Source organism: Natrix helvetica (assembly GCF_964273705.1).
Source record: "Natrix helvetica genome assembly, chromosome: 11".
Classification (NCBI taxonomy): domain Eukaryota; kingdom Metazoa; phylum Chordata; class Lepidosauria; order Squamata; family Natricidae; genus Natrix; species Natrix helvetica.
The window spans coordinates 18,433,776-18,457,646 of NC_138562.1; the positions used below are offsets into that span (position 1 = coordinate 18,433,776).

A 23,871-nucleotide genomic window follows, 5' to 3' on the forward strand; every position below is an offset into this window, starting at 1 on the left:
GGCCGCGCCGAAGCCTTCCGAGGGCCGCTCGGCAGCGTAGGACCCGGGCGGCGCCGGAATGGATCGCGCGCGGCTGCGGGGGGCGCGGAGGACAAAAAGCGGAGCACCGCCGCGGCGGTCGGAAGCGATGACGCGCCCGGCCGGGGCCCTCCCTCCTCGCCGCCGCGCACGGAAATTGCCGAGGGCGGACGGAGATGGCCGAGGACGGCCCGGCGTTTCCCCCTGCAGGCCGAGCTCGGTCACTGCAGCGTCCCGCAGTCCCAACAGGTCGAGGCGGAGGCGGGGCCGCACCTGGGAGCCTCACCTGTTGGGTCACCTGGACCCCGTGTGGAGGAGCCCTGCCAGGGCAGGAATGTGCCTCATCCTTTGGGATGCCATGCCGGAGGGGAGAGAATGGCTGCCCAGCAACAATTCCCCATCCTTTGGCTACAGCCACTCAAAGTCCCCACGCCCACCGGGAGGGGGGGGCTTTGCTGCCAGGGAAGAGGCTGAGCCCCCCTCCCCTCCAGCATTGACTACCTTGTTCTCCTCTAGATGCTCTCATGGGGTCTCCCAGATGGGCACACACACCCCAAAGCCAAGCCCAGGGCATCTTCTTCCATGGGAAACAACAGGGCGGGACCACGTTCCCCCGGAGGAGACCCCCAAGAAGGTGGTCCTGCCGTGGCTGGAGGGTGGGCGAGGGTCTCCAGTGCCACTCTTCCCACTTGCGGCCCTTCCAAGGGAAGACCTCCCCCCGCAGGGTCCCCTGCTCTGCATCGCTCTCCGATAATGACTCAGAGCCCCTCTGGAAATCCCCCGGGGCCTTCAACAGCCCCAGGACTTCACGCCACAAACTTTCCACAGGAAACGGGTGACGGCGGAAGCCTCTTACCCACAGATAAAGGTTTCATCTCACATCCCCTGCCCCCCTGCTTCGAGGCGCACTCTGAAGAGGCACTTCTGGAGCAGCCGCTGTTTCTTGCGCCCGAGAATGAGGGTCTTGGACCACACAGGGGCCCTGCTTGGACTCCTCTTGCTGTTGGTGGCCCCAGGCGAGCCGACGGCAGGTGGCCCCCAGGCAAAAGGTACGGGCCCCCTTGCCTGTTTTCTCGCCACAGGGGTGTGGGAGGCTGAGATCCCTGGAGCCTCGTGGGGCTCCCTTACGAGGGGACCCATTCTCAGCTCAGCCCAGGTGGGAGGGAGCCCCGGCGGAGCACGGTGGAGGTGAGGGCTGCTCTTTTTTTTCCCTACAGTGGATTGCATTTGCTACAATAACGATTACGTGATCTGCGACTGGGGCAGCCAAGAGAAGCCGCTTCACAACTACTCTTTCTACTCCTGGTAGGCGCTTTCTGCCCTTTCCGCCCGTGGGGCTACTCCCCCCTTCCTCAGCTCCTGCCCCTCCTTCGCCTTTTTGCCTCCAAGTAGAGCTGTCCAGGTCCTCCCTCCCGCTCTCCTTCCCATATTAGGGACGGGGCATTGAGCCGGGCCTGGCATGGCATGCCAGCCTCCCTCAGAATCGCTCCTCCTGCTAAAGGCCGTGGGCACCTTCCAATCCTCAGGCGGGCAGCAGCGCCTACCTGAAACCAAGCAGGCCAGGTGGGGCTGCTGACGCCCTTAGGAAGTGACAGGGCAGCCTGGAGGGTCTTTCAGGTTGCCCTTCGCTTCCCACCTGCCCATCGGAAAGGATGCAGCTCTCTCTTCTCTGCACAGGTATGAGAAGATCAGCCAGCCATCAGAGTGCACAGATTACATCCAGAAAGAGAGGCTTAACGTGGCATGCCGGCTCAGCAATTATGAACTCTTCAGCTACTTGGAAATGTACCTCAATGACAGCCAGGGGCAGGTTGTCACCCATCAACCCCTGCTTCTGAATACCCGAGGTAGGGATGAGCTCCTGCACGGGAGGGTGGGGATTCAAAAGCAGCAGTCGGTAATTCAGGAGCGGAGAGGAGCAGCTTCCCCAGTGGAGCTCACAACCTGTTGTGCTTGCTGCTTTGAGGAGCAGCCATTACGTCCCCTGGTTCGCCCTCCACTCCTCCCCGGTTCCTGCTTCACCGTCTTCTCATGGAGACGGCTGCCGGGGGCTCCAGCGGTCACTGATGCTGGAGCTCACACGGACACTTCGTTTCTCCATTGTCCTTTGGGTGGCTGGTTTGGTGGTGGGTCATTTGCCCCCTCCCCACCCATAACATGCACTTTACTGTATTTTTAGGAGTATAAGGCAGACCTTTCCTCCCTCAAAAAAGAGGGTGAAAATCTGGGTGCGTCTTATACACTGAATACAACATTTTTGGCCTCCCTTCACCAAAATGGCCATGCATAGCCTTTAGGAGGCTTCCAGAGTGCTCCTAGGGGCTGGAAAGGGCAGAAATGAGGGGAAACAGGCCATTTTTTGCTCAGTTTTGCCCCCCCCCCTTTCCAGGAGCATTCTATAAGGCTCCCAAAGGCTATGCATGCCCTTTTTTGACAAAAAAACAGGCCCATTTTTGCAAAAAAAAAAGGGCCGTTTTTGGGAGGTTTGCAGAGTGCAAAACCAGCCGGCGGGTCAGGCTCCTGCGCCCACCAGAGGCCCCTCTGAATTCTCTCCTAGTGAAACCCGGCAGGCCTTTCAACCTCACCTTGCAGAATCAGAGCAACCATCAGCTGCTCCTGACCTGGAAAACCCCCTACGGAATGCCGGACTGTTTGGAACACGTTGTCAGATACAAGAGCAACAAGGACACAGAGTTCATGGTAGGGATTTCGCGCTGGTGGACGTCTTAGTGGCCGGACTCACGTCTGGTCACCGAGAAACCAGAGTTGGGTAGGAGGGATGATCCCAATCGGCACCCAAGGGCGTTGAATGGTTGTCTCCCTTTTTCCTTCAGAGCCCAACCTCCCCCTTGCTTGAGGAGGGGGCTGTTTGTGTGTGTGTGGGTTGCTTCTCTCCTGGTTAAAGGCTCCTATTGCCTGGCAGCCGAAGCCCCCTGGCTTTCTGGCATCTTGGAGACCAGCTTCGGTGCTGGAGCTGGGCTTCCTCCCATTAGAGGCCTGGCAAGATCTGAATGTTTGCCTTGCTTTCCAGATCCAACCCGCCACAAATATCAAGTTCCAAATTCCCAGCGTGGATCCTGAGAAGCGCTACACCTTCTATGTCAAGAGTAAAATGCACAACAGCTGTGCAAGCACAGATCTCTGGAGTGAGGAGTCCGACCCTGCCTTTTGGGGGAAAGGTGAGCGGGGAGGACAGGATGGGGTTCCCACCTCCAAGAGCCAAGAAAGGGGAACAGGAAGGACATCCAGCCTGCTCTGCTCATGGGCACACTCTTCTGCCTCTGGAAGGTGGGAGCCCTTCTTCTGCTCTACAGGCACATCTCCTCCTCCATCGGGGGGTGTACAGCAGGCCGAGGGCTACCCAACTCTCATCCGTTCTGACCTAGGCTTCCCCAAACCAGCAGATTCCATGTCCTGACAAAAAAAAACCTTTTTTTAAATTAAGTTACTGTGAATTCCTCCCATTTACATCCAGCAAAGTCTTTCAAGGGAGGATTTACAGTCACAGACTTTATCTTACTTGGAGAGCTGCCAGGGCGACATCTGAAAAACTTGGCAAGGAGCCTCGAAGAGTCACGAACCAATTAAGCAAACTAATTGTCTCCTGCAAACTCCCCTCCCCTTTCGCTCCTCTTTTATTTCCTCTGGGAGGGGCCATTCACCGTCCACTTGTTGCTTTACTCCCAACTCATTCCTTGTTCTTTAGCTGTTCCCTTCGTCTGGCAACTCTGCACACGCGCACACTGGTAAGAGGCTGCATCTGTTCTTCTGCCTCACTGCTGTCTGACTCCAAAGGCAGCTGATAACTGGCATACGGCTCTGGCCCCCTCTCTGCCTCCGACACAGAGCCCTCATCCAAGCCTTCCCCAGACTCCAGGAGTCTGGCTAGCGTGATAAAGCGAGGGGTCTGGGTGAAGAGACCATGCCGAGTGGGGTGTGGATGGGACTGCCCAGCACAAAGGGCCATAGAGCTCCTTCAGTCCCTTCCACCTGTGTCTAACCCACCTGTTGGCTGTTACAGAAGGCATAGAGGCCTGTGGCAATAGGCTATCTGATAGGCCATCGCAGGGACGCATCCCTCCCAGGTGAACTGAACTCAAATAGGGAATGCACACGTCCTGGCTGGGTCCTTCCCCCCCTCTCTCTGGGCACAGTGCTGTTGGGACCCAGCTAGCCCCACCTCTTGTACAGCTGCTTCTCTGAGACCCTCACCTGGCTTCCTCCTTTGCAGAAGACGTCTCCCCCTCTTTGCTGTCCTCCATAAGAACCATTGTGATTCCTCTGGGCTCCTTCCTCATTCTGATGCTGCTGCTCCTGGCCTTGCTGCGGATGGAGAGGTGAGCAGGGCTGTGGGGAAGGCAGGGCTGGTTCCACCTGGGGCAAGGAGCTCCCGGGTTGGAGCTGCAGTGGGGGGGGGGGAGAACAAAGGATCTTGCCCCAGAGCCCTGCCCACTGGCAGAGAGAGAGAGAGAGAGAGAGAGATGTCCTCCACCTCTTCTTCCTTCTTTCGCTCTGGTGGGCTCGTTGAGGCAGGGCTGGAGGTAAAAGTCCCATCTCCTCGCCAACAGAGTGTGGGTGGTCCTGATGCCCAGAATCCCCAACCCCAGCAAGAAGTTTGAGGATCTCTTCACTGCGTATCAAGGCAATTTCTCAGTAAGTCCAGCAAAGCTTGCCAGACGCGACTCGGCTTCAGCCTCCCAGAAAAATCCAGGTGATTTTATGCTGGAGAAGGCGGCCTAGGAGGGCCCCTTCTCAGCTCAGGCTGGGCTCTGCTCATTGTGCAGGCAGGCTGCCCGCAGATGGAGGGTCTCAATCCAGGAAGGGAACCAGGCGCCTGGGGAGAGAGACGGGTCTCTGTCTTTGCTGCGGGCGGAAGGCATTGGGGCGGGAGGCGGGAGTCTTTCCAGCCTGTCCTTCCTTTGCCAGGAATGGGCTGGGGTCTCCAAAGACGCGGTGGAGACCTTCAAGCCCAACTATTATGAAAACATCTGTGCCATCACGGAGCTGCTGCCCAGCGGAGGCTACCTGTCTGCAAGCAGCGAGCCCACGGCCAAGAACGGAGGGCCACCAGACACATTGCCCGACCCTCCTCCCAAGGCCAAACCAGACCCCACAGCGCTCACCACCTGAGTTTGCACCTGGAGCCCGCATGGAGGGAGGGAGCCCTGCCTCCAGGGCCCCAAAGCCCCCCCCCCCACCTGCTTGTAACGGGATGGAAGAGAATTCCGCGAGGAAAGGAATAACACAAGCTGACCCTGCTGGAAGAACGTTCCTGCAAGGTCCTAAGCTGAGCCCTGGCCGAGCTTTTCCCTTCTACAGTGGGCATCCTGCCTCTGCCTCCCAGGACTGATGGGCCAGTATTCTTCTGCAGGGAGGGGGGGGCGGTTTCTGGCATTGGATTTTTCTTCAGCCTGGGTGTCATCCCACGCAGGCGGCCTTGGCTTCCCACTGACCACTCCTGCTTTCTTTCTTGCTGCTGACTGCGTGGGTGCTTGTCCTGTATTTGAATAAAAAGGCCCTCGGTCATCCCGTCTCTTGCCTCCTTCATCGGAGCCTTCCAGGGGTGGTTTAGTTCCTATTTATTGAGTCGACTACAATGGATAACATTTGCCCAACACGCCTTGGGTTATAAACTACAGGTGCAGCTTGGCTCCCCACCAAGCCAGCCAAACCGTACGACGGCTTAGTTCAGGGGTGTCCAAACATGGGAACTTTAAGACTTGTGGACTTCAACTCCCAGAATTCCCCAGCCAGCATGGCTGGCTGGGGAATTCTGGGAATTGAAGTCCACAAGTCTTAAAGTTCCCAAGTTTGGACACCCCTGGCTTAGTTAGTGCCATGCAGGAACTGACTTCTTGTGGCCGATGCCCCAAGCTATGATTGAGGGTCTGCCCGCTTGCCTCACAGAGCCCTCGATTATGACATGCCACAATAGCTGCAAGGCTGCCCAGCTTCAGGGAACTTGCCAGCCGTGCCCAAGACAGCTGGGTATGTTTATCATTATCAAACATGGAGGTAAGGAAAGATGGACCGAGAAGGAACATGGCGTGGACAGGCAGGGGGGGGGCTTGGGCCCCTTGGTCAAACTAGAGGGGAAGCTGGGGCAGGATCTCTTGGGCGTCCTTCAGGCCAGGAGAAGGCCCTCCAAATGTGTCCCCCTACTCTCCTTCCAGAAACTGGACAGGCAGGGGTTGTCATGGCACTTTTAAAAATGTGTTTTATTCGGCACACACAATCCTCGCTAATCCAGAATTAAGGGGCTTGTTGCTCCAAAGGAAAAAGGCTAATGATGTGGACAAATAAACTTTGGGGCCCAAGTCAGTCCAAGCAACCCTAAATGATGGCTCTCCCATCTTGGATGCATCCAGCCAAGGGACCCCCCCCCCCCCGCTCGGCCCTGATGCCAAAGCCAGAAGGATCAGACCATGAGGAAGCCTGGACCAGGGATGCACGAGATCCAGGGACCAAGCGGATACAGGCTGCTGCTTCGATGGGCAGCTTTGGAGTCCCTCTGAAGGGTTGAGGAGAAGGGCACAGCCAGAAGAGAGAGCTGCCCCTTCCCCCTGTCCAGCCTTTCTCTTCCTGGTGAGGGAGGGTCAGGTGGTCAGTCAGGCCCAGAGCTGTCGATATTCCCCAGGACAGGACAGCAGAAGCCTCCCTTCTGCAGTGGGAAAGCATGGCATTGCTCAGGGGTGACCACGGCTCCTCTCCTTTCAGACAACCGGCAATTCCTGGCCAACATCAATTGCTCCATTTTGCTTCTAACCCATTACCTGCGTGATAAGGTGGGGTTACACAGGACAGGTGAGAAGGACCTGGGCTCCCCAGGGCTGAGGGAGGGAAATGCCCCCATCATTGGGAGACCGGTGAGGAAGGGGGTCAGGAGGGAACGTGGCTGATGGTCAGGCTTGGTGGCTGCTGGACTGGAGCGTGGCTCGGCCACACGCAGTTCAGGCAACCCTTGAAGGAATCTCATGGGTGGTGATTGTCTCGGGGCATCGACTCCTCTCCTGGGAGGACAATGGTCTCCACCACCAATTGGGAAGACACGGATTCTGGAAGGAAGGCCCGTAGCTTTTGGATAAGAGTGCTGGGCTTTGAGGTGGGCCAGGAAGACGACGACTTCCGACATCCAGCCTGCTCTGCTCATGGGCACCTCTTCTGCCTCTGGAAGTTGGGAGCCCTTCTTCTGCTCTACAAGGATGTCTCATCCTCCGTCGGGTGTGCACAGCAGGCCGAGGGCTACCCAACTCTCATCCGTTCTGACCTAGGCTTTCCCAAACCACAAAGCAGGCTCCTTGTCCCGACAAGAAAAAACACCTTTTTTTATTAAGTTACGGTGAATTCCTCCCATTCACATCTAGCAAAGTCTTTCACGGGAGGATTTACAGTCACAGACCTTATCTGGCTTGGAGAGCTGCCAGGTCGACATGACTTTGGGCCTGCTAGAACAATCGTGTTGAGGTGGGGATTCTGGCCAGATGAAAGTCTGAGCCTCACAGCCCGGTGGGGCCTCCATGCACACAACCCTCCTTCATTTGCTCACTCAATTTGGCCAATGGAAGAAGAATACATCAGTCAGGAGAATAAATCATTAGAGACCCATACAACACCCGTAGCACAATCATCCACAGGTGAGAATTCATTGAGGTTTCTGGCCTGGGACCCAAGGGCCGGGGGCTTCAGGCTCATCAATGTACTCCTGAATCCAATACGGGAATCGACCCGTAAACGAAGGGGCTGCGTGGCTTCCTCCCGCCGGGCAAAATGATCCGGTGAACCTGGAGGTGAGGATGAGGCGCATGGCCCTTCTCCCGCGAAGCGGAAGCCCGGAAGGATCTAAGGAAGGATGAAGGAGGGGAAAAGTCATTCCTTCTTTGTGTGTGTGTGTGTGTGTATGTGTGTGTGTGTGAGTGAAATCCTGCTTCCCGACGTCTGCAGTCTCTTCGCAGAGTCCATTGATCTCTGTGAGGAGAATGGGACCCTGAAGCTGATTTTCCTGGTCAAGTTCCCAGAAGACAACGCCAGCAAGTACCTCACTGCACGGGGGACCTACTACGTTTGCAAAGTGGAGCGTGGCGCCACAGGTAGGTTGGGTGCCAGGAGCAGCCCACGCCAGAGTCCCAATCCTGCTTTTGCTTTGGAAAGTCACTCAGGTGGGTGGGTGCCCCCGTTTCTTCCTGAGATCTCCTCCGCTGTTGCCATGACTTAAGCAACTACCTGGGTGGAAGCTTCTAGCCGCTGCCTGTCCCAGTCCGCAGTGGAGGCCTCTCCTTCCTTCCCTCGTTAGTAAACCATGAATGGGGGACTGGGCCCAAGGGGCGCTCTGCATGCTAGCCAGATGCTTTAGGCCACAGTTTGGGGGCCGCTGTTTGGACTGTGTCCGATTGCACCTTCCACCCTCGTAAGTGTTGGGCATTTATATCCGGCCATTGTGCCCTGCATCTTTGCAGGCCGAAGCACCCACCGCTCACCTCCCAAAGCTTTGCCAGGATCGTAGGAACTGAGGTGGGCTTCTCTTCTCCTTCGCCGCAGGGACCAAAAATGAACACAGCTATCGGGCCTTCCAGCCTCTCATCAAGTCTCCTCCGCAGGATTTGCTGGGTAGGGGACCTTGGCACAGGGTGGCTCTCCTTCCAAAGAGACCCCTTTGGGAGCAGGTGGGTGGGCGGGCAGAACTGGGCAGAGGTGCCAGGCAAGGAAGAAGGGGTGGTGGTCTCACCAACATAAGCCTGACAGACCCCCCCCAAATGAAGGGGAGGCACTACCTCTGACATTGGCACCCAATGAAGGAGTGGCAACCTGGCTGATTTGGGGTTGGCAGAAGAGGGAATGAGGTGGCAGGATGTTGGCTAACAGCTCTGGATCCAGGGGGCACCTGTGAAGAGAGAGAGAGAGAGAGAGAGAGAGAGAGAGGGAGGGAGGGAGGGAGGGAGGGAGGGAGGGAGAGAGAGAGAGAGAGAGAGAGAGAGAGAGAGAGAGAGAGAGAGAGAGAGACCTTGGATTGGGCGTGGGGGGTAAGGGGAAGCCACGGCATCCCTCTTGGCCTCCTCCCTCTCTTCCCAGCCCTGCTGAATTACGGAGGGTCAGAATGACCTGCCTGGCAGGCAGTTACTATTTCTACTCATTGCCTCCCCTGGCAATGCCAGCGGAATCACCGAGCCTCTCCTGCCCTTAGATTCCCTTCGCAACCAGTGCGAGTACCTTGAAAAAAGCCGTCTGAAGATGCTCAAGAACCAAGATGGGAAGAAGCCCCCAACCATGGAAGCGCTCCTGTCCTTCATGGCCAATCAAGTGGTGGTAAGGCTCCCCTCTTGTTCTCAGCCAGACCCCCCCCTCCCACCTCCCCTTAGCGCGATGGGTCCAGGACTCAGCCTCCCTCCGTTTTCCTTCTTTCCGCTGCTCTGCCGAACATTGGAAAAGCGCTTGTCTGAAATGGGGGAGGGTCTCCTGGATAGCTCTGGGACTGCCCGCATCCCCCCCCGTCCACCTCTTGACTGGAAGCCCCAGTGACCTGTGCTGCCTCCCCCTCCAGGCAAAAACCTCTGGGAAGTCCGGAGGGAGCATGGCCACCGGTCTAGACGAGGAGGGCTTGCCCCGCAAAACGGTCGCTGCCACCAAGGCCAGGCTGGAGGCCATCCGGAAGGAGAAGGAAAAGCACCGCTGACCCTGGAAAGAGATCCCGGGGAAGCTCCAACTGCTGCTCCCCCCCCCCATCACTGGGTGAGACTTGGCACCCCAATAAAAGTGCGTCTGGCCCTGAGTCCCCCTTGCCATCTTCCCTGGGAAGCCGATGCCCCTCGGAAGAGCCAGCCGGCATCACTTCCAGCCGCATTGTCTGCCGGTCTGTTTCCCATTCGGGACGAGTGATAATGATGGTGTTCTTTCCAGGCTGATGTCACCAGGGAGGCTCCTGATTGGAGGCTGCGAAGAGAAGCTGCAGCAGAAACAGGATTTGCCAGCCTTGGCTCCAGAAACAGTGCGGGGGTGGGTGGGAGGGGAGGGCAAGGTGGACATTGGCAGGCGGCTGGCTCCTTGCCTTGAGGGTTGCCCCGGCTGCTTTGGCACAGCTGCAGAGGGCCAAGGGGGGAAATACCTCCTGGAAGGGCCCCAGCCTCCACAGCTGGGAGCGATGAGCTCTGTGGTAGCCCCTTGGAACTTGGCAAAGCCAGAGGGTCCCCCTCAAGGGGCGTTTTTTTCTGGCCTGCCTGATCCCAGGTCTGGGAGTCAATGGCTAGGAAAAGTAGAGGGGGGGGGAGGGCAGCCCAGAGGACAGGAAGGACCTTTGGCGGTACATTAAAAAAATATCTACACGGAAAGCAGCCTTTGAACACTTCAAACAGTGGAGCTCCCTTTGAAGGGTCTCAAGACGACGCTCGAGCACTTGGGGTGGTCCTGGGGAGGCAGGTCCGGCCCTCATTCCAAGGGGACCCCGGGGCAGGGAAACGCTTAGGCCCCCCTGCTCTGGTGAGGAAGCTATCTTCATCCTTGCACACACCTTGCACAGCCACAAAAGCTGCTGAGGAACTGCGAGGCGTGTGTTTCAAAAGAGGCTTGCATTGGGGTGCCCTGCTTTGCACCAGAAGAAATGGCACAGGCCAACCGCTAGCTGGGTTGGGCACAAGCAGATGCTGGGTCAGCCTCGATTCCTCAGTGCAACCTGGCTCGGATGGACCTTTCAGGCTCACGCAGATAAGTGGGCGATTCCCCACCAATGAATGGGGCACTTCGGATAAATCCTGAACGGACATTGAGTGCCTGAAGTCCAGCAATGGGGGCTTCCCCTGCCAGGCGGAGGTTGCCTTGGCCAACCAGCGGAGCATTGCCAACTGTGCCATCCACAAGGAAGCGGACGTTCCACGGAGGGAAACGGCCGGCTGAAGCGGCCGCAGAGTTTCCTGCGTCGTTGTACGGGGCTTCAGTCGAGCCTTTCTTCCTTCAGCCGGAGCGACCTCTCCGGGCGAAAACAGGACGCGGCTCCTTTAAGAGCTGTCAAGGGACACCACGCTGGATCCGTGGCCACGCCCCTTTGCTCTCAGGGGGCGGGCCCGGGCGCTTGATGGGCAGGGAATTTTCCACTCGGCCCCACGTGGCCACGCCCCCCGCCAGCCGTCGGCCACGCCTCCCGCTCGCGATTGGCCGCCCCGCCGGCCGCCCCCGCCCCCGCTGCGGTGTATGAACGGGGCCCGGCGGTGGTCACGCCCCCTCGCGCCCCGACTTCGGCTGGACTGCCCGCGCTTCCAGCCTCCCCTCGGTGGCGGCGGCGGCGGCAAGTTCAGCGGCGGCGGGAGCGCCGGCCGGTGGACCGGCGAAAATGATCCTCTGCCCCCCGAGCGCGGAGCCCCCCCGCGGAAAGCCCTGCCAGAGGTTGCAGGTAAGGGAGCCGGAGCCCCAGCGGAGCCCCCGGGCGCCCCCTGCACCGGAGCCCACCTCCTCCCCTACCGCCCCCCGGAGACCCCTCCGCGGCAGCCCTGCAGCGCCCGGGGGGCTCCGGCCGGGGCCGGGCAGAGGCGATCGGTGCCCGCATCTCCATCTCTCCCTGCGGCAACGCTCGCCCGGGTCCCGCCTCGTCCTGGCCGGGCGGCGAAGGCGGGGATGCCGGCGCTGCCAGCCCGAACCGCCGCTGGACCGACCTCCCCACCCCCCAGCGCTGCCAATCAAACTTGTTTTTCTCCTTCTCCACTTGCGGTTCGGCGGTCGTGCCGCCAGGGGGCGCTGCGGGTCGCCGGCTGCCGCATCTGGGCCCGGCCGGGAGAGACAATGGACCGGGACCGCGAGGCGGGGAGGGGGTCGAAGCGGTCCAGCTGTTGCCGCCGCCGCCGCTGCTCCGTGGGCAGGGGGCGTGTTCATCCAGTTGTTTCTGGACGGGCGGAGGAGCACTGCTTCCTGTTTTGGGGAGGGGGCGAGGAGCCTGGCTGCCCCTGGGAGCTTCGGCCAAAGCTGCCCCTGCCTGCCCCCCTCCCGGGCCTGGTCCCGCTTGGCCTCTGCCTCCCGGGCCCCTTTCTTTGTGTGGCTCGTCCTGCCTTTGCCTGCCTGCCGTGCAGCGTCTGGGCGAGGGGGCTGTTGGGGAATGCGGCTCTCGGGGTCAGCCCCCCCCCCGCCCCCCTGGGCACTGAACGGTGCCACTTGCAGAGGTGGGTCTGCCCTCCCATAGCCGCCTCTGGGTGCCCATCCTGCAAGGAGGAGAGAGGAGCGCCTGGAGATTTCCTCAAGGGGGGGGGACAGGGGGCTTCTAAATGGTGGAGCCCCTCACCCCCCCACTCCTTGCCTCTTCACCTTCAGGCTGGCACTGCCATGGTGCCTCTGCTTTTGCTTGGGGAGGGGGCCTGGAAATGGGGTTTCCCCCCTCCTCCTCTGTTCGCAGAGATGCCCAGGTCTGAGGCCGGCCAGGACCCTTGGCAGGTGGGGGGTGGGAGCTCCTTAGTTATGGGGAGGGGGGCTTCTTGGGGTTCCCCATCCCCTTTTCCGAGGGTGCTTTAATTCCAGCCCTGGGGTCTTCCTGGAAAGGTAGCTTGCTTGGCCTATGGCAGGCAGGGAAGACTCCCCCCACCATCTCCCCCTCCCCACAGCTGATTGGGCCCTAGGATAGTCCCTGCATCTTTGGGCCCTCCTGGATGGATCCTGGGGGTCGTTGAGGAGGCGAGCCTTGGGGGTGAGGCTGGGCACGGAGGTGGATTGCTGCTCCCCCACAGGGGCTGTTTCCTTGGGCTGGGGGCTCTGTGCCTGGCCCCTGCCAGCTTAGCCCTTTGCTAGAAAGATGGGAGGGGGGAGCCTAGAGGCCCCTTGCTTTCTTTGAGCTGCTCCCGCCTTCCAGGGTCCCCTTTGGCTCCCAGGAGCCCCCTTGGCTTCCTGGTGGGGAAGAGGCTGGCCAGGGGAGAGAGAGGAGGGTCTTCCCCAACTGCGCCTGTGGCCCACCTGGGGAAGGGGATTCAGCCGCCGATTTGGGAAAAGGCGACAGTGAAGGCCAGCAACATTTGCTCTGGATCCGCCTTGAGGATCCACTTGAAAAAAAAAGTGTCCCTATTGGGGGGTTGTTTTTTGAAGCTCCCATCATGCAAGGAGGGCAGAGAGCAGGGCAAGTGTGATTCACCTCTGCCAACAGAGGCTCACCTGGGATTCTAAAACTCAGGTGTGGGGGGGCTGCATGTCTCCCACCAAAGCAGGCCTCCGAACTTAGTGCCCGGCTGCAGGCCCTGCTTTCCCTTACCTCCAGATGGGACTCCCCCCCCCCTCCCAAGCCCCCTCTCGATCTCCTGGCCAAAAATATACCTGGAGCAGAAAGGCCCTGCCCCCGCCCTGCTCTTCCCAGCCAGGTGTTTCTTCCGTGCCCTTGGGTGGCCTCGGGTGCTTCTGGTACTCAAGGAGGGGGGGGGGAGGCTGGGAATGGCTCTGCTTCTAGTCCTCCCCCACTGCATGGCCCCTCCCCCACTGGTTGCACCAGGCCCAGTTTGCCCCACGGTCTCTGCTTTCCCGCCCTTCCCTGTCCAGCTGAGCAAGATGACCACCAGCGAGAAGAAGGAGAGGCCCCCCCAGCTGCTCTTCGTCAAGGCCTTGGCCAGTAGGGGCCGGATCGAGGCCATCGCCCAGCAGATGGGCTACCATCCACACTACCTGGACAGCTTCCTCCGCCTGCAACATTACCTGCTCCACATGGATGGGCCTCTACCCTTCGACTGCCGCCACTTCATCGCCATCATGGTGAGAGAATGGTGGCGGGGGGGGGGCTGTGCACCTGGACCGCGGGGGGCCATCCCGGCCAATGGCTGCTTTTGGCGCTGCCAGAGCCTGCTCGGCTTGCGGGGTGGGGAGGAGGAAGGTTGCCTGCTTGCCATTCCATCTGCTTGCTTCACTGTTCGGCCCCCCACCCCCACTTCTTGACCCTCCCCTCGCCACTCAAAACGGAGCAAGGGCTGTGTGGGAGCTGCAGCTGCTTTGGGAAATGCTGTCCTCAATCCTTCTCAAGGGGAGAGACCGGCCCTTGTCTCCTGCGAGAGCCTGGAAGAGAACCTGCAGAGTCTCCTTCCCCCCCGCCCCCCCCAAAAAAGCAGAAGGGGTGGGGTCTGATGGAGACCATGCCAGGCAGGGATGGGGAGGAGAGGGACCTGATTCTCTGGGTTTGGGGCGCTGGGTGGGCTTCTGACTCTTGCTGAGGAAGGCCTCGTGACCTGGGGGGAGGGGTCTTCCCCACTGATCTGAGCGCCCTGCGTGTCTCTTGCAGGCGGCCGCCCGGCATCGGTGTCGCTACTTGGTGAACCTCCATGTGCTGCAGTTCCTGCGGGTGGGCGGAGACCCCCTGTGGCTGAGGGGGCTGGACTGCATCCCCCCCAAACTCCGCCGGCTAAGCGAGATCAACAAGGTCTTGGCCCACCGGCCCTGGCTGGTCTGCAAGGAGCACATTGAGGTAGCCAGCAGGATTTGAGGAGGGGGCCACACTTGGGAGGGGAGGGGGCAGCGTTTCTCCCCTGTGGCAGTTTGGATGCTGCCCCACCCCCCATAAGTGTAGCTTATGGGTGGGAGGAGCACACGGGGCACCACTCTCCCACCCCATCGGTGACCCCCCTCCCAGGCCTCACAGCCTTCCATCCCAAATGGCTTCCTTGGGGTCGGCACACGCTTTTGAGGGGTGGTTCCCCCCACCCCTCAAAAAAAAAGTAAGGAGGGGGGGGACGTAATAAGGTGTTTAGTGTTTCTGCCTGCTTGCTTACCTTCTACCGGAAGCCCCCAAGGTAGGGGTCCCCCACAAGAGCTCCTGGTGTCCATGGCCCATTGGGAGGTGCATTTGGGGGTCTTCCTTGGGTCGGTGGGGGAGTGGGGGGGGGGGTAACAGGCCTAGTTTCATCGCCGCCAGATTAAAACCATGATTCTGGAAGCTGGCATTTCTTCCTGGCTTCTGATTGGTTGGTTCCCCCCAGGAAGAGCCTCTTCGGCAGCTGGCGCTCCTGCTTGGGGGGGGGTTGCCTCTGGGGGCCACTTGCGCCTTGGAGCAAGCATGGTGGGGAGCGAGTGGCTCTGGGGGAGGGGTGGGGGAGTCACAGCTTGCTTCTTTTTGCCCCTCCCCTCCAGAAGCTGCTGAAGATCAGTGAGCAGAGCTGGTCGCTGGCAGAGCTGGTCCACGCTGTTGTGCTCCTGGCCCACTACCATGCCCTGGCCAGCTTTGCTTTCGGCTGCGGCTGCGAACAGGACCTCGGCCCAGAGGAACGGGGCTCCCTGAAGCTGGGCCTACCGGGCAGTGTCTGCTTTTGTGACGTGGGGAACGGCTGCAACCAGGAGCTGCTGCATCTGAACCGCAAGCGGGTGCGTGTCTTTGGCTTCCTGGGGGGGGGCGTGGGCGCAGGGTGCCAGGCCCCAGTTGCAGGGCATGGGGGAGTGCCCTTTCTAGACCCAGAGGAAGGACCCTTCAGTCGCGTTCCTCCCCCCCTGCAGTCCTTGGATTCCTGCATGGAGCTGGAGTCTCTTCGGGAGCGTGTGCACGGGTTGCAGATGGGCAGTGAGGCCCGGGAAGAGCTGAGGCTGCCTGCCCAGCGGGAAGAAGGTAAGGCCGCCTGCCAGCCTCACTGGAGGAGAGGCTGGGGAGGGCCTTGCCCGGAGCTTCCTGGCGGGGTCGGGAAGCGCACGGAGTCCCGGGGCCCTTGAGAGCAGCTGGGATGCCATCTCCCCTCCTGCTTGCATGCAGGCCTCCCTCCTGCCCCCGGGGAAGCCCCTTGGCTGAGTGGGTCTGTCTTCTAGGCTTCGACGGGAAGTTCTTGGGGGCCGCAGACCTGTCCTGCTACGTCTTGGATCCCACCTTCGGCTACCAGGAGTTTGCACAGTGCAACGAGGACCAGCCCCAGATCTTCCGTGTTCAGGTGGGACAAACATGGCAGCGCCCAGAATCTTGGCTGGCCTCCTTCCTCCTCCTTGCCTCGGGGGACGGGGGGAGCCGCTGATCTTGGCCCCCTTCAGCGTTCCCTCATCCAGCCACCCTCTTTCTCATCCGGGCAGGATTATTCCTGGGAAGACCACGGCTTCTCGTTGGTGAATCGCTTGTACTCCGATATCGGGCACCTGCTGGATGAAAAGTTCCGTAAGGTGGACGGTCTTCACAGCTGCTCAATAGCCAAGCGGCAAGGCTGCGAGCATGCCACCTTCAAGCGGGGCATCTGGAATTACGTCCACTGCATGTTTGGCATCAGGTGCTTCTCCCCCCCTTTTTCTGGGACCCTCTTGCGGGGCCAAACCAGTGCAGCTGACCTGGGGAAGGAATGATGAACTCTTGGGTGGCTTCATGACCCTGGTCTTTGTAAACTGTTGGCTGTTGTCTTTTAAAAATTGGCCGGAGAATTCCCGGCCTGCCAGGATCTCCTGCCAAAGCAGCCTCATTCCAGATGAATTGGAGGTCTGCTTTGGTGCTAAATCCAAGTGGTTTCCCCTTCCCAGATACGACGATTATGACTATGCCGAGGTCAACCATCTCCTGGAACGGATCCTCAAGCTGTACATCAAAACGGTGACTTGTTCTCCGGAGAAGATGGAGCCCCAGATGTTTGAGCGCTTCTGGAAGCAATTCAAGCACAGTGAAAAGGTGGGTTGTGTCTGTGGAGCAGAGGGGAGGAAGGAGGAAATCCCCCCCCCCCCGCATTCATCCAGTCCATTTTGATGGGAGAGGGTGTGGGCATTCAGCAGAAACAGACGGACCCTTTGTGGAAGGCACACGCATGTGGCTGGGGTGGGGCAGCATGGATGGCATGGAACCGGACCTGGACTGGGGATCGGTGGTGGGAGAAGCTTCCCCGGGGCCCGCTTTCTGCTGAGGCTGCTGGGCGCTCCTCCTGGGCACCGTTTCCAGCAGCAGCCCTTTGCTCCCAAGATTTTGGCCTCATCGGTTTTTAAAGCAGTTCAAACATACATTTTGCTTTTGGGACACACACACATGGCACTACTGTATTTTTCGGAGTATAAGATGCACCAAGGTTTTGAAGAGGCAAATTAAAAAAAACGTTTTTGCACTCTGCAAACCTCCCCAAAACCGCCTGTTTTCACGAAAACGGGCCCATTTTTTTCACATAAAGGGCATGCATAGCCTTTAGGGGGCTTATAGAGTGCTGCTGGGGGTTGAGGGAGCAAAAAACGCCCTGTTTTTCTATTATTTCTGCCCCCCCCAGCCCCCAGGAGCACTCTGGAAGCCCCCAAAAGGCTCTGCACAACCATTTTGGTGAAGGCGTCAGGGCTTCGGGAGGCAAAAAGTGCTGTATTCAGTGTATAAGATGCACCCAGATTTTCAGCCTCTTTTTTGAGGGAAAAAGGTGCGTCTTATACTCCCAAAAATACGCTGATTGTGTGCTGGTGCTGCCCCTTTGAAAGGACTGTCCTGCCCGTCTTCCACCCACCCAAAGTGTGGTGGGATTCTGGAGCTGCTCAGGCCTGACCCTCGGGATGGGGGTGGGGTGGGGGGCTTGTGTGCCTTGAGGCAGCGCCCAGAATCGATCTTTGCTTTGCCCCCCCCACAGGTCCACGTGAATCTGCTGATCTTGGAGGCCCGGCTGCAAGCGGAGCTGCTCTATGCCCTCCGTGCCATCACCCACTACATGGTCTCCTAGGCCACGGGGGCCACCTGGACTCGGGACTCCTGCGCTCTGGCAGCAGCCCCTTCCCCGTATTTACTTGATACCTTCCCCTTTCCCTTCAAGATGTGAAAAGCAGGCCTTCCCTCCGGGCGAAGGGCAGGGCCTGCCTGCAGAAGCCCCAGGGCTGGTGAGGGCAGCTGGCTGGGCTTTTGCTCGTCTATAGGCCATGAGTCTTCGTGGATGGAAAGGAGCCACGGGGACGGTGGCTTCTGCGTACTTGAGGTGTGGGAAGGACATCGCTCCTCTTTCTTTCCCAGTCCACTCTAGTGTCCGTTACAGTATTGGGGAGGGGGCTCCCTTCGTCTCGTGCCATTCCTGCTGCTCACCGAGCACTCCCAGTGGTCCTTGGAGGGGGTCTGGTCTGCCATCTTGGACTGGGGTTTCTGGAGCGAGAAGAGGGGTACTTCCTGCTGGCTTCATCTTGCACTGGGAATGGGGGGGGGGAAGGATCCCTAGGACTTCGTTAATGACAGCTCACCCGCTACCTTTCATCCAAACAGTCCAAATTTGATCCACCACTCCTCCCCCTTCTTATACTGTCCCCCTTCCTCATCTCCAAAGCCCACCCCCCTTGCAAAAGTGCTGCCCTCCATGCTGTGACCCTTGGCTGACTCCCCCCTCCCGGCCCTTGTGCTTCCCTGCCCCAGTGCAGATACCCAGCCTGCTTCGGCTTTTCTCCTGGCATTTCCCCCATCCCCTGCTCGGGGGAGGGGGGTTTCCCGCTTCTCTTGCTCCAAGGAGTGAGTTCGGGTGCTGGGGAGGGGTGGGCCCTCGTTCACAGGGCCAGGCTGCAGCAAGACCTCTGCCAGGTAGACGGCGGAATCACTCTGCAACTGGAGTGGGGGGTTGATGGCTAACAAGGGGGCAACCAGCAAAGGAGTCTGGGGGTGGGATGGGGGGGGGGAAACCTGGCACAGGATATGTGGCAGCAGCTGACTTGTTTACTGTGTAAATGTTTTGGGGGGGTGGGGGGGAAACATACCATTGTGTAGGGAAGAGAGAAAAGCCTATTTTTGCTATAAATATAAATGTTTGACAAAGTGCCTGGAATGATTTCTTCTATCTCTTTGGGGGGGGGGGAAGGCAGCTAAGTGTCTTTGGGGGGGGGGGGCAGTAGCCCTTCAGGAACTGCAGCAGAACCCACGAAGCCCCTGATTGGGTCACAGCGACCATCCAAAATGTTAAAATGTAGGACTCTGGAGTGATTTAATTTGGGGGGGGCTCTGAAGGCGAGGCCTCTTCTGCAGCCCACATGTGATATGGAATGAGCCGCTGTTCTCTTCCCAGGGAGGGAATCTACTGCTGTGCCCAGTGACTCAACCCTTCCTGGCAGCCCAAGAGGCCGAGCGTGGGCTGGACGTCCAGAGACCCTTTGGGAGGGGGGGGGAGGCCTTCTGCTGTTTTGAAACAGGGACTTGCTTGGGGAGGGAGGGGGAACTTTGCCAGCCTCCCACAATGGACTTCTGATGGTGCTGCTGTCCCAGGCCTTTTTTCTCTTCTCCCAGACAGAAAACAAAACCCTTTTTAAAAATATATATATTTTTATTGTTTTTACATTTAAAACAGCGAAGTCGCAAGGACCATACAATCACATGAGATACAAGCTCTGCTGGCTGGGGAATTCTGGGAGTTGAAATCCACAAGTCTTAAAGTTGCCAAGTTTGGACACCCCTGCCTTACACCAATCATAAAATCTGCTCCAAATTTCGTAGTATTCTGTTTCCCCTCTTTTTTAAATTCGAGGGTGAGCCGATCTGATTCCGCACCGGCCAGAAGTTTCCTAATGATGTAAAAATTTTAATGGGATATTTTCTTTTTTCCAACACTGCGCATAAAGTTACACGCACCGCAGTTAGTAACATGTACAATTAGATAGGGCGCATCTTTTTTTTAAAAAGTTTAAATTTTTCCTTTCAAATCCATTCTTAAATATACATTCTTATAATTGCTATTTAACGTGTGTCAATTCATATCATTTTTCCGCCTGTACGTTTACATTAGAGCACATCTTTCTTGCACCCCTCCCGTGTTATGCCTAGGATTGGAGTCAGCAATCTCGGGCTGTTGCTCAAAATATGCCTTACACCTGCCGATGTGCGCTGGGATGTGCTTTCTTGAGCGCTTCAATTCCCCCTAGGCCAAACATGGTGCAATCCAAGAAAAGCTTCAGAAGAAAAACAGAACATTGAATTCAACTACATAGGGCAGGGGTGTCCAAACTTGGGAACTTTAAGACTTGTGGACTTCAACTCCCAGAATTCCCCAGCCAGCCATGCTGGCTGGGGAATTCTGGGAGTTGAAGTCCACAAGTCTTAAAGTTCCCAAGTTTGGACACCCCTGACATAGGGTGGTTTTGGGGCCACTCAGGAAATAAAGTCAGGCATGGGAAGGTTTTTTTGTGGCTCCCGGTGGTTTTTTTTTCCTGTGGGAAATGGGTCCAAATGGCTCTTGGAGTGTTTTAAGATTGCCAACCCCTGGCCTAGGAGAAACTTTTCTTTGTTTCAACTTGAGTTTTCCATTCTCCGTGATTGACACCTGTGAGAATGGAGTGGGCATCAATGAGGGCAGAAGGGGCAAGACTGGCTCCCCGTGATGGAGGCATCTCCCCCCCTCAGCCCAGTCATTTCCTGGGAAGGAGCTCCCCTTTTCGCTGGGGGTGAGTCCCCATTTGAGGGGGGGGAGGCGTCTTTTCACTGGTGCCAGCTGCAGGTGAATAGAAGAGAAACCCCCAGAGCAACTGCCGCCCCTCCGCCCTTCCTGGCCAGGCACGGCTCTCACCCGCAAACGGCGGGAAAGTTGGGTCCAAGTTTAGCGGAGAGGAAGGAGAAAACCCCGCCGTTCAAACTTTCCAAGGGACGGAACCGCAATCTTCAGCTGGGGAAAAGCGGGCCCTGGAAGCCACAAACGCGCTACGCGGCTTCCCTTTAGAAGCCGTCCTCACGGACAGCCCCGACCCGTGTCTCCGCCCGCGCCGAGGCACGTGAGGAACGCTGGGCAGGCCGGCTGTTGAGTCCACGGGCGGGGCCGGAGGCTGGACCGGCAGTCGGGAGCCCCGAAGGAAGCCCAAGTCGCCCAAAGGGGAAAGTTTGGGGCGACCCTCCGGAGGGGCGGTCGGACGTTCGCCCGAGGAGGGGCAGCCCAGACCCCGCGCCGCCTGCGCTCTGGCGCCTCGCCCCCCGCGGGGCTTCGGGGGGCTTTGGGTGTCCGATCTCCCCCCTCCACACACCCCGGGGACGGTTGTCGGCCGCGGCCCGAGGGCGGCGTTTCTAGTCCTCAGGATCGCGAGGGGGAGCGCCTGGAAGCCGCTTCCCGGTCGGTCGGCCGCCGGCCAGTCCGCCCGCTCCGAAAGTTGGAGGCGGCCCCTCCTGCCGCCGCTCTTCCCGCCTTTCCTCCGGCCAGCGCGGGCCGGCCCAACCCTGCCCCTCGCCCGCCTTCCTCCCGAGGACGCGCAGCCCGGCCCGATGGGCAGCCGCCAGGGTAAGGGGCGCCGGCCCCAGGGGGGGGTCGTGGGGGGCTGAAGCACTGTGGCGGAACCCGCGGGGCCAGCGCCATCCGGGGCTGCTCGGAAGGAGCTTCTGGGCCGCTGGGACCCCCCCGGTTTCTCCCTCTTGCAGGGGCCGAGAAGCAGCGGCCTTTCCGGGCGCCGGACTCGGACCGGCTGGGCAGGAACTTTCTCCTCTTTTCCGGATGGGGTGGAGGAGCGGGAAGCGGGGCCGGGGACTTCCCGGCGGGAGTTCCGGAGGCGCTGAAAGTTTTCCAGGCAGAGCCCGGAGCTTCGGGAGCGGGGCTGGGAGGGGAGTGGGAGCCCCCCGCCCGTGCCGGCCCTGAGGGGCTCCTGGCGACCCCCGTCTCCCGCCCCCGTGCGGACCTCCACCGCCGAGCTCTTTGCTCCTTTCCCGTCCCTTCCCCCGAGGTCGCCCCTGCTAGAGGGTCTGCAGTCAGGCCTTGGTCCTCCCAGGGGAGGAACGCCTCCCCCTTTGAGGCTGTAGGAAAGTCGTGCTTCTAGTCCTCATGAATGGCACGGAAAAGCTGCTCACCTTTTCCTCCTCTCCTGGGAGGCCGCCTAAGCTTGAGCCCTGAAGGCGGTGCTGAGCCAAGAGCGTCTCCAAGGGATGGACCTGAAATAGCAAACACCCGCCTGACTTGTTTGGGGGCCATTTATAGAGCCCTCGGCCTAGGGCGCCATTGCTGGGAGTCTTGTAGGTCTTGGGGTGCACAGAGAGCATACAGGGGCCCTTTGGGTGAGGGGTTGGGTGGACCCTTCCCAGACTGAGATTCTGGGCTCCCTCTGGACTTCAGAGAGGAAAGTCCCTGAGAGGGGGGGTCTTCTTGCTAGTCAGGGAGAGCAGGCGGTGGGGCAGGTCTGCCGTTTGTCTTCTGGGCCTCGCCCTGGCCCTTCTCCGGATGAAATGCTGAGAAGGGGTTGCATGGGGGAAGAAAGCGAGGATGAGGAGGGCCAGGAGTCTTTCCATCAATGCAAGGCTGTCCTTCTGGAAGCCCAGCTGAAGCTGGCAGCACCTTCAATCCCCCCCCCCCCGAACTTGGGGCCCCTCCCGCCAAAGGAGATTCCTTCGGGTGGAGAGCCGGTCCTGGTTAGACAAACCTCCCATCCAGACCAGCCCCCTCTAGCTGGGACCGCCAGCCATGACCTTTGGGGCTCTCCAGGGAACAAAACAGCCCTCCTTGCCTAGATTGTGTGAATGTGGATCCTGGGTTCTGAACCCTGTTAGGAAAAGTGGAGAGACAAGGAAGTGTCCTCTGCCAGCTGCAGGAATCTGCCTGTGCCAAGAGGAGCTGTGTATCCTGGATGGGAGGGGGGTGTTGCTGGATAGAGCCCCCCCCCCCCCCCGGTCCCGGGCCTCCCTCAAGCTTTTCTCTTGCCTTGCAGACACCAAGCGAGCTGTGGCGATCCTGGCCCGCTATCAAGACATTCTGCAGTCCCCGGCGGAGCAGCCTCTGCGAGCCTCAATCGAGAAAGTGACCCGTGTATTTCAGAGCGAGCTTTTCCAGGCCCTGCTGGGTAAGGGGGACTGGCAACAGCCGAGTGTGCAGGCTGTGCCCCTCCTGGGGGTGCACCTTGGCAAAGGGGGGGTGATGTTCAGGTCCCCCCAGAGCTGCCGCCCACAAAGATAGCCATCTCTACAGAGGATATTCTCTGGGCAGCTGAGCCTGGGGGCCTGCAGAGCCTTCTCAGGGGCTACATTTGCTCCCCCAGCTGGCTAAGCTCTGGGTTCCATGCGGAGCAGAGCTCCTTTTTAGCTCTGCAGGTGAGACCACCCCCCTGGCTCCTCCCACCTGGCTCCTTCAGCCGGGAGGATGAGCCTGTAGCCCTGCAGGGATGGCCGGGAGCCAGCTCTCCCTTCGACCACTCTGGATTCTGCTGAGGGGCTGCAGGGTGGAGCGGCGACCTCTGGGAATGGCATTTGGGAGGGTCAGCTTTTCCCATCCTGGGGAGGGAGAAGAAGGTGCATTGGGGGGGGGGGGGGCTCAGCCTAGGGCCTTGCTTGCTGCTGGCCTGAAAAAGTTCCCGGGAAAGCTGATCGTGTCTCCCTCAGACACCGTGGGCTTGCCTGAATGGCGTCCCAGGATGCTTAGAGGTCCTTTGGGGGGAAGGGGCTCCTCTGTGAGGGGGCAGGGTAGGAGGGTCTCCTGAGCTGGCCTCTCATGGCGCCTTTCGGTCTGTCCCCCAGACATCCAGGAGTGCTATGAGCTGAGCATGCTCCCTGCTTGCCAGCAAAATGGATCAGCTGGTCTGGGGCCCGGGGGGCCCTCCAAGAGCCAGGATGTTGCTGACCCAGGGGGCCAAGAGGGCCACCCACTGCAGGTGAGACTGAGGGGCTCCTGTCCCTTTCCTTTTTCCTTTCTTTTCCTCTTCCCCTTCTTTTATCTTCCTTCCCTTCCTCCTTCTTTTATCTTCCTCCCCTCCCCTTCCTCTTCCCCTTTTCCTTCTTTTATCTTCCTTCCCTTCCTCCTTCTTTTATCTTCCTTCCCTTCCTCCTTCTTTTATCTTCCTTCCTCCTTCTTTTATCTTCTTTCCCTTCCCTTTCCTTCTTTTATCTTCCTTCCCTTCCCTTTCTTTCCCTTCCCTTCCTCCTTCTTTTATCTTCCTTCCTTCTCCTTTTATCTTCCTTTCCTTTCCTTTCTCCTTTTTCCTTTCACACCTCTTATAGCTCCCTGGACACCTAATTAGTTGTACCAGTGATGAGAAACTGCCCTTAGACTGGGGCCAAGCCCTTTTGCCCCAAGTCTC

General features: G+C 59.2%; 4 protein-coding genes across 6 annotated transcripts in view; all 4 read left to right on the forward strand.

Moving 5' to 3' along the window:
- Positions 1–392: 392 nt before the first annotated feature.
- Positions 393–5,530, forward strand: IL2RG (interleukin 2 receptor subunit gamma). Of its 2 annotated transcripts, none has more exons than XM_081963738.1 (8): positions 393–1,067; positions 1,236–1,323; positions 1,696–1,865; positions 2,576–2,718; positions 3,050–3,197; positions 4,250–4,355; positions 4,587–4,671; positions 4,945–5,530. In XM_081963738.1, the coding sequence occupies exons 1-8, from the start codon at positions 974–976 to the stop codon at positions 5,146–5,148; spliced, it is 1,038 nt and encodes a 345-aa protein (XP_081819864.1). In that variant the 5' UTR covers positions 393–973; the 3' UTR covers positions 5,149–5,530. The 2 variants fall into 2 exon arrangements, with proteins under 2 accessions (XP_081819864.1, XP_081819865.1); XM_081963739.1 differs by having other exon boundaries at positions 4,587–4,729; positions 4,945–5,150.
- Positions 5,531–6,008: 478 nt separating this feature from the next.
- On the forward strand, positions 6,009–9,685 carry LOC309397583 (uncharacterized protein CXorf65 homolog; the record flags this gene model as incomplete). Its single annotated transcript, XM_081963710.1, has 6 exons — positions 6,009–6,033; positions 6,736–6,822; positions 7,971–8,105; positions 8,554–8,622; positions 9,197–9,318; positions 9,386–9,685. The coding sequence occupies 6 exons, from the start codon at positions 6,009–6,011 to the stop codon at positions 9,683–9,685; spliced, it is 738 nt and encodes a 245-aa protein (XP_081819836.1).
- A 1,546-nt stretch (positions 9,686–11,231) lies between these two features.
- On the forward strand, positions 11,232–18,495 carry LOC309397918 (sestrin-3-like). Its single transcript, XM_081964356.1, has 9 exons — positions 11,232–11,392; positions 13,507–13,716; positions 14,237–14,419; positions 15,082–15,312; positions 15,442–15,550; positions 15,745–15,863; positions 16,000–16,190; positions 16,435–16,579; positions 17,505–18,495. The coding sequence occupies exons 1-9, from the start codon at positions 11,333–11,335 to the stop codon at positions 17,592–17,594; spliced, it is 1,338 nt and encodes a 445-aa protein (XP_081820482.1). The 5' UTR covers positions 11,232–11,332; the 3' UTR covers positions 17,595–18,495.
- A 2,129-nt stretch (positions 18,496–20,624) lies between these two features.
- DLG3 (discs large MAGUK scaffold protein 3) overlaps positions 20,625–23,871 on the forward strand; it is a 42,916-nt gene continuing 39,669 nt past the window's right edge. The window contains exons 1-3 of one of the 2 annotated variants that reach the window (XM_081964052.1): positions 20,625–21,098; positions 22,510–22,641; positions 23,312–23,445. In XM_081964052.1, coding sequence (XP_081820178.1) covers positions 21,083–21,098; positions 22,510–22,641; positions 23,312–23,445 — 282 coding nt within the window. In that variant the 5' untranslated portion in view covers positions 20,625–21,082. The remainder of the gene's footprint in view (positions 21,099–22,509; positions 22,642–23,311; positions 23,446–23,871) is intronic. The other variant, XM_081964051.1, reaches the window with a different exon arrangement.